Source organism: Anopheles merus, chromosome 3R (assembly GCF_017562075.2).
Source record: "Anopheles merus strain MAF chromosome 3R, AmerM5.1, whole genome shotgun sequence".
NCBI classification, from domain to species: Eukaryota; Metazoa; Arthropoda; class Insecta; order Diptera; family Culicidae; genus Anopheles; species Anopheles merus.
In genome coordinates, this window is record NC_054084.1 from 36193912 (window position 1) to 36209928 (window position 16017).

A 16017-nucleotide genomic window follows, 5' to 3' on the forward strand; every position below is an offset into this window, starting at 1 on the left:
GATGGGAAGCGAATTTTCGTCCAGAATATGTCTTGTGCTTCCATGGTTGGCGCGGGAACCAATCTTCTATGCTTCCACCAACGCGACAAAATCCGGTGGAAACGTGACCAAGAAGGAGGCTGAACGATCCCCAGCGTGCGCGCGCGCGTTACCTCTCACGATCCAATCTCGATCGATGGCAGTAGAATGCGCGTTGGTAACTAAATTGCTGCATAAGTAGCATTGTCGTGTGTGCGCGTGTTTTACTTCTTCAAATTCTCATCAACCTCTCCGACGCCGGCAGTCGTCATCGGAAAGAAGCAGTGCGCAAGGGCCAAAGAGGTAATGCTCCTCAAATCGTATAATAATAATTACTTATTGCTTAACAGGCAGCATGCATGTAGACAGAGGGCGAAAGAGAGCGAAAGCAAATGAATTTAAGGGAATAGTAATTACCGACTGTTACGAAACGACGGTGCAGTTGCTGTAGATTTCCTCTAGAGGGAGTCACTATACAGTGTAGCCTAGTTATTATAGAGGTTTGTTGTAGTTTCAAGCACTGTCTTGCGGAGCCGACTACTCTGACAGTTATGATGGGACATTGTATCATAAAAATCATAAAAATGTTACACATTTAATAGAGAACTATAACATCTTCCCTTTGTCTGCTCTTGGTGTTCGTCTGATATAAAATTCACTCTTGCTCCTACTGGCACCTATTGCGATCATCAATTTCGGTGCTTTTGTGGCATGAAGTTGGCTTCATGCACGCTTTTTGGCTTGACAGTTGAGTGATTTTTATGAATGTTGCCAGATTTTGGACCCCAGCGGCGTGTAATTCGAGCAACCAACCAATGCTCTAACTGTGCATCCCTCCGGATACATCGTTTTGTAATGCAAAACAAACTGGTAGACCCAGCCGTGTGTGTTGCCCAATCTTGCAGTTGGGTCAGAATAATTGGACGCCGGACAGCTTTCGCAACTTTTGTGACACTCGAATCCGGCTTACGGCACACACCGATGTGTGATGGAGGCATCATTTCGGTTTTGCCGGCGAGTGGTGTGGATCTGATTTATTGATCTGGGCAAGAAGGAGGGCACACACACACACGCGCGCGCGGTGGACACGATTCTCATTCCTCATCCTCGTTCCAATGATCCGGGAAGAACGGCGAACGCTTGCGCACCGCGTGTGGCATGCTTTTCGACGCAACCGGAACGTATGCGCAAGAAGTTGTGTTACGTAACAGAGATGGAAAAGGTCAAACGCTAGGAATGCACAAAACTGGTAATTGTAGAAAGGGGAGAGTAATTCCTTCTAGCGAGCGAATGAAAGATCCCAGAGTCCACCACCACCCCCCCTAACAATGGGAATTTGTGTGTGTAAAAAAAAGATTTCTTTTCGGGATTTACATTTGCTTCCAAAATCGTGCACGAAGCATTAAGTGCTCGCAATTGCATATTCGCATCTTTTTTCTCGACCCCTTCACTTCTTGTGTAACAATCGATCAATAAAAATAAAATAAATCTACATTTGCCTGGAGCGACTGAGGGGCTTACATTGACACAAACGTGTAAAGTCTGCCAACTGCAGGAAATCGGTTTAGAAGTTTTTAACCACAACACAAACACACACACAAAGTCCAGAGGCAATTGTGGCGCTTCGTGGGACAGTGTTGCAGCAGGAGGAGGGCTCGTAAAGCAACGCAAAATATGAAGCACCCGATGCGCTTGTCGTGACGCGTGTGGCCGTGCTAAATCCGGTAGGCAGTACCCACTCCCGGAATCAAACTGACCTTTGCTCAAACTGTTGTTGTTGTCGTTGTTGCTGCTCGTTGTGGCAATAAGTCAGGCGAAAGGGAAGAGTTATCGTGCGGAAAATGATGGACCACCAACACCACACCACGCGCTAGTTGCGCTTCTTTGGTAACGGGTAAAACGATCGATCGTAAGCTGTATGATCTGTTGCCTATTTCTATCATAAATAATCCATTCCCAGCTGGATGTTGTTGTAGTGGCAAGTAGGATAAGGCACAAATAAGTATAATGGCGATGAAAGATTGATAGCTATTTAGTGTGATGGATGATCAGTAAATAAATATTACTCTGTTGTTTAGGTTTAAACGTTGTTTTGTTTGCTTTGGCAATTTTTGATGCATTTGTGGAGCTTTTTCTTGGATTGCAATAACGGCTAAAATTAAAAACAAATGGGTAAATTGAATTTAATGTAATGCAATCCACTACAATTGGGGCACACATTGGAGGAGCAAGCGCGCACACACTTTCACTTTTTGCCTCCAAAAAACCAATGGACCCAATGGAGTTTGGAGCATTAGTGTGCCAATACGCCGAAAGCCATAAACTTAACGACTCACAGGACCGTGAGAGGAACAGTGGTGGGCTATAAATCTTCGTTTATAACTGAGCAAACATACATCGGCGCCTAAGATTGATCCAAAATTCATGGCCATGGATGTACGAAACAACATAAAATTGCAACAATAATCTTGTTGCTAGACTGTTGAACACCTGGGTTGAAAAGCTCATCCTTTTGCCGTGCATCAGGAATTTGGTTTGTCGTAAAATAATTGCCTTTACCGTTGTGGACTTTAAAAGGAAACCTTGTAACTGTTGCTAAAGCACGAACGAAAGTCGTGGGCCTATCTTATCTTCTTTTGCAATATGTTTTGTCGCGTGATGTTGAGCTAATTTGAACCCAAACTGTACAGGGCGTGCCCGGCCAATTTTTCGTGTAGCTGGCTACACATTTGTCTAGCACAATATATCCTCCTATAGGGCAAGGTTACCATTTTCATGTAAGAGCTTTGCGTGATTATTGTGCGTCAACGCTTCACCGCCTTTCATAATTCCGATAGCACGAGGCACTAGCGAGCATTTGAATTGGCTCAACTTTGTCACTAAACAACAATATGGCTAACAGTTCCTAATGTGTTTAGAGTGAGGAAAATAGAAGACAGCAGCACATACCTGATACAATTTTCCGGATCACCCTCGCAGTCCGTATTGCAGCGGAAGCGCTCCCACGACAGCCATCCCATCGGCGGCGTCCTGGCGAGTCCGTTTTCGAGACTGTAGATGCAGGCTGGCAGCACGCCAATGCACAGCACGGTGGCGAGCAGCATCGTGGCACGCTTCATCGCTGTCCCTCCTTTACTTTTGCGCTGTGTTTGCATTGTGTGGTACGGGTTTTAATGTAGGCAACAGCAGACGGAGAATCTGTTCTGAAATGATATAAATGAAGGTATAACAATTAATATTTGTGCTATTAGGAATTATTTTAATATTAAGAATATCGATATCATTTTATGGGTTGGTATAAAGGGCCATGTTGTCGCTTGTTGCGATCATTAGGGCATTTGATCATTTAAATTAGCAAGTTGAATCTTTCTGTCGGTCAAATGAGTTTTAACACTTTAATACTTTCGTTACTAAAACATCGTTCCAAGCTGTTTTTAACCTTTCTTGAAAACATATTTTGGTTTCAGTAGAGACATGCAATCTTACTTGCTAATCTGAACGAGTATGCGACAATTCGGCGTATGATTACATATTTTTCAGGTTGAAAACCTAAGCCGTATAGTTTGGTCTGTGGTTTTGTATGGAGTGATGACGTCATTTCAGCCGCCAACTGTCAAACTTCATACAAAAAAAAAAAACTGACTAAAATCGTAAAGCGTCCCATTGATGTTTATTACTGTGGAATAAATTGATCCACTTTTATGCCTTTACCAATGTTACAGTTCTGCTTTGATTGTATTTTTTTTAATTTCAATCCCCGTTATCGACTCTTTAGATTGTCCCGTTTGGGGTTTGGACGATTACACACGATTACAATGTAAAGCTTTACGATCGACACAATCGCTCCAAGGTCGATATATTTGCATAAGCAGTTCCGTTTCGGCGCAATATGCCATTGGATTTTTATCCATTTCTTTATGGCTCATTTAAAGCATTCGCCTAGATTAAAAATTCAGCAATTATACAGTGTAATATTACAGGAAACAATTTCGTTCAACCAGTTGTGCCGAATCTCGCATGGCTTGGTACATACCCATATGCATAACATTTAATAGGGCTTTCGGGGAGGTTTGGTTGTAAAATAAATCCAATTACTGAATTAAGATGGAATCAAAACTTCATTTCAATTTGCGCGCTAATCATATTTCATCAAACACAGCACTGTGGCACGAAGATACACACCCGCATCAGCCCCGCCGTTCCACTCATGACCAGGAAAATCGTTCGGTCGACGAAAAACTCGGTAATGAGACGGAGGCCCGCGTGAAATGATAAACAATTTGCCGCGTACTTTAAGGCGCGTGGTGGTGCAATATAATCCTGCCCATCTCTCTCTCTCTCTTTCTTTTTACACACTTTTTTCCATCTGGTTGGTAAAAATCCTTTCCAATCTCACTGGTAGTAGGTGTCGAATATTAACGCTTGCCTTATTATGCTTCATTAGGCATTATGCAACCGTGTGTGATACGACCACCAGCCGCCACAAATGACCATTGCGCACAGTTCGTTGTAACCCTGTCGATACAGCACCCTCTGCATGATGATTGACTGTGAGAAATTTCTTTGGGAGTGTACGGTGGTGTGCACACACAGGCCAGCTGGTCGTTTCCCTATGGGCGACGGAACTTTTTGCACCAAAGCTGTCAGCATGCTCTGGGGGTACATACCGGATACATCAAAGCATATGCAGCATGATCAAGCGAACGAGTTGTTCACTGTTGGGCGCGTCCCAGGCGTCCCAGTAATGACGGTAATAAAACATTTCGCATTCTTTCTGTCATAAATCGTCTCCGGGTGTAATACGACACCTACCTTTCGACCTACCACCGAGAAGAGAACCGCGAAACCGTGTCATGATCGATCGATCGATGATTAACTTTGCTCTCCCCGGGTTACGATCTGCACACGATGATGAGGGCGGAGAAGGTATAATTTGAATAGAATGCAAAAATAAAGTAGTTCCCCAATGGTGGTAGTGGTGGTCGGTCGTCAGCATCAATCATTTGGCTAACGCTCTCCGATTCGCTGTGGCTCAGTAAGATTTATTTCCTTGCTAGATCGATCTACTACTCTCAGCAAAAGGCGTTGCTCGGCAGGGACGTAGCTTTGATGTGCATGCTTTGTGGGTTGTTTTTTCCCCCTCTTCCCCTGGTAATATGCATTAATGCCTGCTGGCTGTCACGAAAGTACACACACACAGGACAGCTTATAATTTGATGTATGAGGCGCCCATTGCAATCAACCAAAAAGAGCTACTTTACAATGAGGATTAGCAACCAAAAGTGACACAATAACTAGAATTTAGCTACACAATGAGACTCATTTGTAGGTAATAATTTAGATGGTTGCGCTATCCATTCGAGATATTTTGGAGCATTTTGGATGAGGTACTCGAACAGAAACATTTGGAAAGTAGAATTGGAAAGAATTGACAACGTATAGCGGCGAATGTTTGGAATGTATTCATCAGCACAAAAGATAGACTTCTGCATTAATTATTTCCACCAATATAATACTTGTAATACTGTAACATGTAATTCTTATTATAGTTAATGTGTATTTTGCTCCTCAATCAATTTCACAATGCTTTGTGAATCAATTAAAAAATTAGACCTGAAGAAGTAAAATGCAAAATGATCGATTTCTTCGAAAAGTAATTAAAATACCCAATAGATAAATTTGACAAACCTTTTCCAATAAAATTTAATTCCTTTCAAATATGATTTCGCACATCTCATGAATGAAAAATATTTAAAAGAGTATAACTTGAATAAAAATCCTTTTGGAAATTCAATTATTTATCATTTGACGCCTAAAGATTCATATGCTTCACATCTTTAAAAACTGTTTCAGAGCTTAAGCTTTTTTGAAGGAGCATTTTTGGTTCACTTCAATAAATGTTGCAAAACTAATTTCAATCCTAAAAAGAGCATATCAGCCAGCATTTATTCTTTTCATGATTTCAAGATGTCTGAAGATCTATTTACACTCCTCTAATTATCAACTTCAATGTTATGCTAATTCCATGCATCTCCTCAATGCTCAATGAAAGTCAATCATTAGAGAGTCACTCAACCTTGCACTTCGAACACTTCATTTTGTCCTTCAGTTCCGACCAAACATCAGCCTCCAAACACCCTGAGACTTAAACCGCCTGTTAGATCACATTTGTCCCTCCCCATCAGTCCTTGTTCGTTTATCGTACTTACTGACCGTCACAATAAGCTACATTCGTCCACTTCTCTGACCAACGCCAACACTAATGATCTCTTTTTCGGTTTTCTCTTGTTTTTTTTTGCAGGCAAAAATGGCATCAACGAAGGTGAGTCCTCACTAATCGCCACTCAAGCTGAGTCATACGGGTCGATCTCTACAACTCGCCCCAGTTCTAGTCCGCACCGTAAACATGGGTGGACCTAATTCTTGACCATCTGTAAAGTTTCCAAAGCTTTGCATACGGGCATGCGCGTCGTCCCTCGGTTCAAGATCAACTCTCCCACAAGAGCATCGCCGACTTGAGGGAGGTAATGTTTGTGCCCTCGGGCAAAATTACCGTTCCAATCGGGGTTCGAAATCAGATCAAGAGGCCCCGAACCGCCCCGTAGCGCGCCGGATGGAAGACATCGCGTTACGCGCGAAGGTCAGCGCACCATCAAACGCAAGTGGAGATTGCCATTGAGGTGGTTGTTTGTGGAAAGGATGGCAATGATTAGAGGTGGACACACACCGATACAGAATATCGATGGTACCTTGAACTTTTTCGAACGACTTGCGGCGGCGCCTTCATTAATGAGTGTGTATCCAGCGACGAGGCATCAGTGTGTCCGCCGCTCGGACCATTCGTCCGTCCCACCTTCACTCGTCGTTTGTCGTGGGAAATTGTGAAACAGTTAGATGTGGGGCGGGTTTGCACGGATGGTGCCTGACTTTATGAGCCTCTAATAGCCTGAAATTATAACACTCTCACGCCCCGGCATGAAAAAAGTACGCCAACGTACGGTACCGATGGCGTTGCACCGACGGAGCACCACCATCTGGTGTGTGAGGGGGACGATCAGTAAATTGTCCGTACATCCAACAGTACTACAGTTGATTATCGCGATCGGGTGAGATATCTTTTGGTGCGCCGGCACGCCTCGTTTCGGGGATTAGCGCAATCGACTGCGGTTGGAACATCGAAGGCACGGACGGCGGCTACCGCAGACCGAGAGATACCTTCGCGATTGTGACATTTGGATCAATCCACCGGCGGTAGGGAGTGGGACATACCGGTAGGGCCAGCTGACATTTTGGGCCGGGGTTTTGGGGAGGGATCGAGCGTCGCACGTAAATCATCGACCGTAGGGTTTCTCATAAAAGGAAGTACGCATTCGGTATTCAGAGGGCGAGAGGTGGCGGCGGCTGGGCTGCAATTAAGATGCGACGGTGAGGTGCGTAAAATCACTGCACTTGAAGTCGATTAGTAGGGCCTCTGTGGGAAGGGATTTGGGAGTGGTGGCAAATCAAACTGGTGCAACACCAACAAAGTGAGGGGTGTTCGTGTGTTGCAAAACCCCCGTAAATGGTGACGAACGATTTGTTCGGAATCGGAATAATGATTATGATTTCATCGATGTGCCCCAGTGCTCCATATTTGAGCCTTTGAGTGGTGTACTGTTACAGCTTCAGGCCATGTTTTTTTTTATTAGGGCATAATGCAACAAAGTTTCAGATGCTGTGTGTAGAAAAAAAGCGCAAGACACCATGTGAAACTAATTGTAGCAAGAAGGGCAATTAGAACATAATTAGAGCCGAAACAGGGCCATTCAGAGCAAAATTCTGGCAGATCTTATCTACTCCAACAAAGCACAAAGTTAGCTCAAGCGGGGGCAATTCTGTAATCTTGTCTCCATTGGCCTGGAAGTCTTCCGCAACAATCGCCACCACAAACGCTGTTCACACCCTACAGAATAATGCGTACAAGCGTATTGACAGATGCCTTTAATTGCAGTAGAACAAGTAGAGCAGCGAGTCACAGGGGGTTGCTTCACTGTAAAAAGGACCGTGAGATCATTTGATATCTAGCAGTGGAACGATTGCGCCCAACTTGTTCACACACATACACAGCTGGCGAGCATACAGGAAGGAACTACAATCGTGTGCACCGTACTATCAGTATGTGTGCACATAACTTCCACCTCCTTCATTGAAGTTCATTCGCTGGTGCTGAAGACATTAGGCCCGCTCAACAGAGTGGAGCGCCCTCACATTAACATCGCTCTCGGCGGGCGCGAAGTTATGTTTTCTCTCTTATTCCAGTGCGGGGAGATCGGGAGGGTGCATAAAATAGAGCCATTGTTATCGTGCCACCATCAACCACCGGGGAGGGTGTGGTGGTGAAAGAATCGGGCTCGTTGGAAGCGTTGAGTAAGCCAAAGGCAAAGTGCAAACACCAAATTTCCCCCGGCATGCTTGCGGCAAGGCGCGCTGCACTGCACAGGAAGTTGCGCATTGAGCGCTTGAGCGCTCGCGTAAACTGTTCGAGCGAAATGGTTGATGAATGGAAATGGCGGCTTACACCGGTCCTCCACCTCGCCGTTTAAATATCGCTCCATTTGCGAATAATTCATATCGTTGGAACGATCCTTCCGAAAACATAAATGTGGCGTTCAAGCTCTTTAAGGAGGTGAGCGAGACATGATGATGAATTTTGGAATCATTGTGTGCGTCCATTTGGATGGATTGTGTAGTGCGCACATACATTTACGACAGGGAAGCAATAACGGGGTAAAAGGTTATGTTTCGGTTATGGATAACAATTTTCTGCAGCATGCTGTAAGGGAGGGACTGTTATATTTGACTCAGCCAGCTCAGAGCCAAATGCCATTTGCAGGCACGTGTTGTAGCAATGTACCCTGCAAATGGTCAAAAATGGTGGGCAATATTTTTTAACACGATTACCACCGCACACGGCGGCGGGGCGTAATGTGGCTTCGGCGCAAAGTAATGGCCTGACAGTAATTAGCCTAATAAATAGGTGGGTTTGGTGTGCATAGGCTTGCGCCGTACGCGCCCCGGCTGGCGCACTGCTCACAAACATATAATTAGTATTGTTCCCACTCGCGCGCGCCGTACCAGGTGAGCATAAACGAGAGTAGCGGGAAACGTCCATAAACTGGAGCAATGTGTGTGTGCTCTTGTTTGGGGGCTAAAGGTGGAGTGCAGTAGGAGTAGTAGTAGAGTGGTAAGGGCCTTTGGCAAGAAAACGATCACACGAAAGCGACATTTATGACGTTGTATGTTTAACCAAAAAAATACAGATTTGAATGGGCATTACATTTGAATTTGCCTAGAGCGCTCCCTCACGGCAAACTGCTCAACTACTACGAGCCATTTGTAAGTGGTGGAATGGTACACTAAGATCATTTTTTTGTTTTGTTTTTTCATCCCAGGAACAATAGAAAGTGTGTGTGTGTGTGTGTTTGCGCACTTTTCGAATCGGAACCAATTCAACTTGCGTCTGAGTTGTTTTTTCCCCCCACTGGCGCAACCCGAAGATCGCTTCCAGTTCACACGAAACATTGCGTAACAACCGGCTCAACACATCCACCATCCACTCCTTCTCATCGGGTAGTTTTCCGCCTGAATGGCTTTTGTTTTGTTTTTGGCCGGGATTGCGAGTTTGCGAATTTCCGATTTCGGATCAAGTTCAGCCACAGATTGAAGCGCGCGCTTTCAGACCACTAGGTGCTTGTGCTTCTGTTTGTTGACAACCTGCACGGGTACCGTAAACGTGGCATCACTTTTTCGATGGACACACACTTAGGTCAACGGCTCGGCACGCGCGTTGACAGCTGGTTAGCGGCTAGCCGGACGATCGGTGTATGTGCTTGCAAGGGCAAACGACACTTCTTCACCTTTCTGGCTTTTCCTCTTCTAATTGATTTGCGTTCGTTAGCGCTCTTAAGGGCGCTTTAGTTTGTTTCCTTTTGCGGTCGTTGACGGTAAAAGCGTTGACATTCAAAGTGGCAAAGGGCAGCTGAAGATGAGAGTTGACCAGTGTGTGATGGTGGACTATATTCTCACTGTATGTACGAAGTTTGTGAGAACTTCGTACCAAAACACGTTGTCCAAGGAAAGGAAGTGACCTTTTTTTTTCGTTGAATTGAATGGAACTGAAGAACCAACCACGGCTTACATCTGGCTGGCTGGCCGGTCTAGTGTTTGGATTATTTAATTAGACCGCTCACAGCTTTAAATGTCAAGCCCGAGGGGGTTGAGGAACAACGATCGTCGAACACATCATCCAGTGGTTCGACATTAACATTCAGGCATGCATTTGCTGAAGGTTCAGTTCGTGCTACGGGGTGCTACAGTTTAACTCATTTGTTGCTACCCGTGAGAATCTTTCATCGCATCTTGTGCTGCGGCTTCTTTTTGTTTTGGTTTTATTGCTAATTTTTCGCCGCAAAATCGCCACTTTTGGGGAATGTTTTAAAATTGTTACTAGTTTACCTCGTTAATACTTGTTTGAGTCAAAATAGGTTATCTTCAACTCGATCACACTACGGTTGATAGCCACCAGCATAACCAGTAATAGAAATCGATCGTCACTTATTTATGTTTTCTGTACGCTCCGATAAAAACAAAATCTCGACTCTTTTAGCGTAACGAAACATTTTCAACATCAAAAATCACAATTTCATAAATGGATTTTTCACAATTTCACCTCCCAATTTTATCGGTGCGAACGCGTGTTTCTTGTCTGTAGGTGGCAAAGTACGAGTGTAAAATCTGTTTCGTATCATTATCATAAATTTTCGAATTAACACGCACGGCAGCACGTGCTGATGAACTGATGGACTCCTCGATAGTGCGCTATCAGTTCGTTGCATCGAATTTCCGTTTGATTGAATGGGACCACCACCCCGAGGGAGGGACATGAGGATCAGCGTACGAGTAACCGAGGCGCGACCTAAAAGGCGTGATCTGTATAGCTTTAAAGATGCTACACACACACACACACACACCGATCGATCGGTCTCATGATTTGCGTTTACATCCATCCGCATCATTAAGCTGGTGGTCTCTTTCGATAATACTTTCGCGGTGCGCTGCTGCGTAAGTGTTCGATTTTTTGGAAGGATTACAAAACGAGTGTGTACAGTACACACACCACACAGTGAGTGAAATTTGGCCGATCGTGTAAAAATCGATCACCGACATCGTGAAGTAAAAACAAACGCGTGCGTGTCTTGAAATCGACAGTTCATTCACTCTCACTAACGGCCCAATGGGCTCACGTTCGTAGCGTTACGCGCCGTAACGCTTCGATTAGTATGATAATTTATACCCGTCTTCCCCACCATATACTACCTTGACCGACACGGTCGCAGTGGCGTCGTGATCATCATCGTCGTCAGGCACAACACGATGGTGCTACCAGTGTTGTGTGTCTGCTTTTCTTTCTTTCTTCTGTGACGATTTTAGTGCCTTTCTAACCACCCTTCTTCTACACACCAAGGGGCTGCAGCAGTTCCATGCAATGAGACGACAATGTGTCAAATGCGAAGCGGGACCTAAACAACAATCGCGCGCGACGGCAAAAATGGCCCTCGGCGGGAAAAAAGACAGAGGCCACGGGTGGGGAAGAGAAATAAACTAGGGAAGTAGACAAATGGGGAAAACACAACATCTATCATGCTTTACACAAAGCGGGAAAGGTGATAAAAAGCGTACCCACAGTGTGCCGCCGGTTAACGTAAGCGCCGCAAGACGGAAGCACACGAGAGTGAACCGAAATGAGCCCTTCCTTCCCTTCATTACCCGCTGCAAATCAAACGGGGGAAGAGTGGTACAGTTTAGGGTCAGCGAGATGTCTTTTTAATTGCTAACGAAGCATTTGGCGGGGAGTTACACATTAAATTAATCTGTTTTAAATCAAAAGACTTCGAGCAAGCGACGAACCCTTGTTTTGCTAACGCGTGCGCACCAAAATGATAGATTTTGATTTACCTTTTTTCCCTTGTTGTTGTAACCGATGGAGGCATGGTGATCCGCAATGGTCAGTTAAACGTGACCCCCGGCCACTCTTACCCTCCCTCCCAATAAAACGTGATAACATGGGTGACATAGGATGGAAAGTGATTACGAAATTGAAAAGTTGCGATTGAAGTGCTAAGGGTGCCGTGCCGCAGTAGTTGCAACTAGAGGAGCTCGTGTGCAATAGCGTGCTGGGGCTGGCTGGCCGCGTGCCATTTATTGCGCCGGTGTTACGTTTTCCCCCCTTTCCTCCCATTGCCTTGCCTCGTTGCCTGAGCGGAATACTCAAACACTCTCTTCCCAAGCACGCTTCCGCACTGTGGTGTGTAGCGTGTGTGTGTGTGTGTTGGTATGGCGCGAAGAAATTTTCGCCATTCCGCTCGGTACGGTAAACAAAACCGAAAACGATCAATCAAGTCGTGTCCGGTTGCTGCACCCGAGACATCAAATCGGTAGAAAAGGGTTGAACATTTTCATATATGGCAAAAAAAGCAAACGGAGGAGGCAAATGGTGGTTGCATATTTGATACAGACGAGCACATTCTGCTGCATAGCTGATCGTACTATTAGCAGCGTGATAATTTGTTCGTTTTCCTCTTTTAATTGTAGAGCAACGCGGAGGAATGTCGGCAGAAAAGTGACGCTGTATGTCAAACACCAATTTTTACCTAATTCCAGTTTGCCCAATCGCTTGTCCTCTTGTTGTTGCTTGTTGATGCGAACGGAAAAACGCGTCACACAATATGCGGTAGTTACACACAAACCTCCCCCAAAAACAACCAACCACTAACGAGCACAAAAAAGCACACACATACACACGAACGCACCATTTCCCATCCCCCCGAATCTGGGCACAACAACCTTGCTGTTGCAGTTTCACACTACAGATTGTGATCGCGATGCAATTCGAGTTTCTTCGACGCATGCTTCCTTTTGCCACTGGCGACGGCTGGGGCAAGGTAGTCGAACACTCGCTGCGTGTCAGTGGGACAGTATGCGCAACACGACAATACGAACAACAGCAACCCTTTTGCAATGCTCTGATGTGGTGACAGACATTTCATTCTCACCTCACAGAGTCAAGCGCAAACATAACGCACCCCCGCCCGCTGACCCCGGCAAGGAATTTGACAAATTAACGGGCGGCGGACAACTTTAATTGACGTCTTTTACCGCGCTTAAAGAGCGTTCGGTTACTACTGAGTGTGACATCGGCTGAAGCACTTAGTAAACCACGTCGAACAAAGAGTTTGTTTTGTTGAAGTTCCTTGCACACAAAATGAGCATTTTTCGGTGTTTCTGTTTACCAGGCGACACATTTTTTCTCATTGTTGTCATTTCGTTGACATAAAGATCGAAAACGATATTGTGTAACCCTTCAGGTAGGTTTCTGTTAGTGATATTATAGCACCAATCGTTAATACTGCCCGCCGTTACGCCATCTGCCGGAAAAAGGACCAATTAACGAACGTTGGTTTATTCTATCCGACCCTTTTCTCCACAGGAGGCGTGGAACACATGTGTTGCGATAAAGATCTCTCCGCCTGGTTTGTCGGCTTTCGCGATCGGTTACTAATTTCCGTCTCAAGCTGCGTATTTAATTTTATTGATTTTCGATCAGAAGATAATAATTGTCCCACTGTGGGTCGATTTAGAACGCAGATAGCAATGCTATTCAACCCCAGTTGGTATCGATCTCCATAGATTATGGAGCAATGGCTAGATGGCTGCTTTCCCTTTTGCTATCGAACCAGGGACAGGAAAAAAGGTTTCAATCGCGACAGAAGTTGAAGGAAAAAATTGAAAGCTTTTCCTTTTCACAAACCGTACCAACGGCCGTAGAAGGTTGTTGACGGACGTTAGCAAACGGTTATGGTATGGTCAAAATGAGAGCACTGAAACTGACTCACAGCGACGGATAAGCACGTCGTGGCACGTGTGGTGTTGACGGCCGGGACTTAAAACTGTGATCATATCGGCAGTGACCATGGTGAGATTGGTGAGTGTCAAAAAATCACATCCATTAAGACCTGGGCTATGAGGAAGAGGGTGTGGCGTGTTACAGTTTTTTTCTCATCCTGCTTCGTTCGCACTAACCGTTTGCCACCAACTCGATTATCTCGATACGGTTCGTAGATCATAGTGGGTTTCTTCGGATTGGCTCTATCTGTGGATCACGCCTTAAGTCCTGCTTAATTCTATCTTAAGCGTGCCGCGACACCAGATCCGCAATTGCCTTTTAGCACCCAGGCGATCCAGCTGGACCTAGCGCCGACAGCTGTAAAGGAATCACAATCACATCCATCCAAAACTCACCATTCGTCGTCGGTGGCTAATGAGCGGGGCGAGAGAAGAGCTCTACTTAATTGCCCCCAGTTTTGCCCGATCGTAACCTTTGTGGTTTTGTTTTGTTTTGGTTAATCCAATTCGTGGCTGATTCACTTTCGTGCAGATTTTATTGTTAATGAAAACCGTCTAACGGCAAGGTTTTGGGAGCGTGCGCGCTCGCGCTGTTTTATGACTTATACTTAGATTGCAAAATAAAACAGAGCTATTTGCCGCCTTACAAGCGGCTGTTGTTGCTACCGAAAACACGAGCCCCAACACAAATCGTATCGCAAACAAACCCCGGGGAATGTTTTATTCATCCGCATCCCCCTAAACGTCCGGCAGAATTGGGCATTTATTCGCAAGGAAAATGATCTCGAAAAACAACCCATCAAGAAGGTTTGATTGTTGACCCATTCTAACGGCGCCAGCCGCAAACGTCCGTCAGCACACGTTTGTTTTGAACATCCGCCTACGGTGTTGTTTGGCGCGTTTCGTTTGCTACATTATTTATTGCATAATTCAGCACAATTTGGAGCGCCCACCTAGCAGTAGAATTAGTTTTTAACGTTCGATTTGAATGTCCGCTACAGTACTGCGATGGGAAGAGGTTCGGCAGGGCAAATGAAAGCTTTTGTGGAAAATAAAATGTGAAAGCAACATTCGCTTGCAGGGTCAGTACGCTTTATCATAAATCGAACCTTCACATTGACTTTGCGGGAGATAGCGCACACGGGAAGAGAGGGATATTTATTGCAATCGGTGGACGCTGTTTGCTAGCGTCTCTGCCGATTGAAAACTGCTTGCGTTGAGCCTGGGGTGAGAGGCATCGGATTATTGTGATTGCGGAACTAAAGTCAAATCCTTCCCCCTCATGATATGATGCTGGTCAAAACCATTGGAAAACATTGGATGATTTCGTTGCTGGATTGTTGTACTTGATCTCTGACGCAGATCGCTTTACGATCTTCGACGGGGCTGGCTGTGTGTTCAATAAATCATAACGCCTGCTGCGATTGGCACATTTGAAGAAACATCGATTCTAGATGAAGATTTATCATTGCTTGGCCCTGACTCTGGGTGGTGAATGGTGGTTTATGATTTGCGCTTCATTATGCTGAAAGGGATACAAGTGGGTCGATACAAAATGGATCTAAATTCGTCTAAGCCGTTTTCAGGAAAATCTTTTAAGCTTTACAGCACTACCAGAGGAACTAAACCTTAATCTTGTTGGAAGCTTTCAGTCTATTGTTAATGAACTAAATATTTAATCTGTATAATATTCATGCCCATAATAAATGTAGTTAGAGAACATAACAATTTTACTGATCTTTTGTTAGGGTGTAACTTAACTTTTGTTTGATTATTGTAATATGAGAAAACTGAAACCAATGTGAAAAAATGCATAAGCGTTGTTTCAAAACGTTGTTAAACCTCTATCTGCATAGTAAACAATACCTAGTCACAAGTATGTGTAAAGAATCTGGAAAGAAACCACATTAAATTTACTTATTTAATTCAATTTAATTCACTAAACTCTGTGACCAAACAAAAATTCTCTAGATACGCTTCTTTTTCTTTAAATCCTTGCTGCTGAGCAACAAGTTCCAATTGGCAATCGTACCACATCTCTCAGGGATGATCGCACGA

At 44.7% G+C, this 16017-nt stretch overlaps 2 protein-coding genes across 2 annotated transcripts in view; one reads left to right on the forward strand and one right to left on the reverse strand.

The window, feature by feature from the left end:
- The window catches only part of LOC121597640 (6-phosphofructo-2-kinase/fructose-2,6-bisphosphatase-like), a 71830-nt gene that overhangs the window by 13446 nt on the left and 42367 nt on the right, over window positions 1–16017 (forward strand). Inside the window, exon 2 of the mRNA XM_041923534.1 lies at window positions 6320–6340. Within this exon, the coding sequence (XP_041779468.1) occupies window positions 6320–6340 (21 nt within the window). The remainder of the gene's footprint in view (window positions 1–6319; window positions 6341–16017) is intronic.
- LOC121597641 (alpha-N-acetylgalactosaminidase-like) overlaps window positions 1–16017 on the reverse strand; it is a 69641-nt gene that overhangs the window by 5005 nt on the left and 48619 nt on the right. The window contains 1 exon segment of the mRNA XM_041923537.1: window positions 2968–3221. Coding sequence (XP_041779471.1) covers window positions 2968–3173 — 206 coding nt within the window. The 5' untranslated portion in view covers window positions 3174–3221.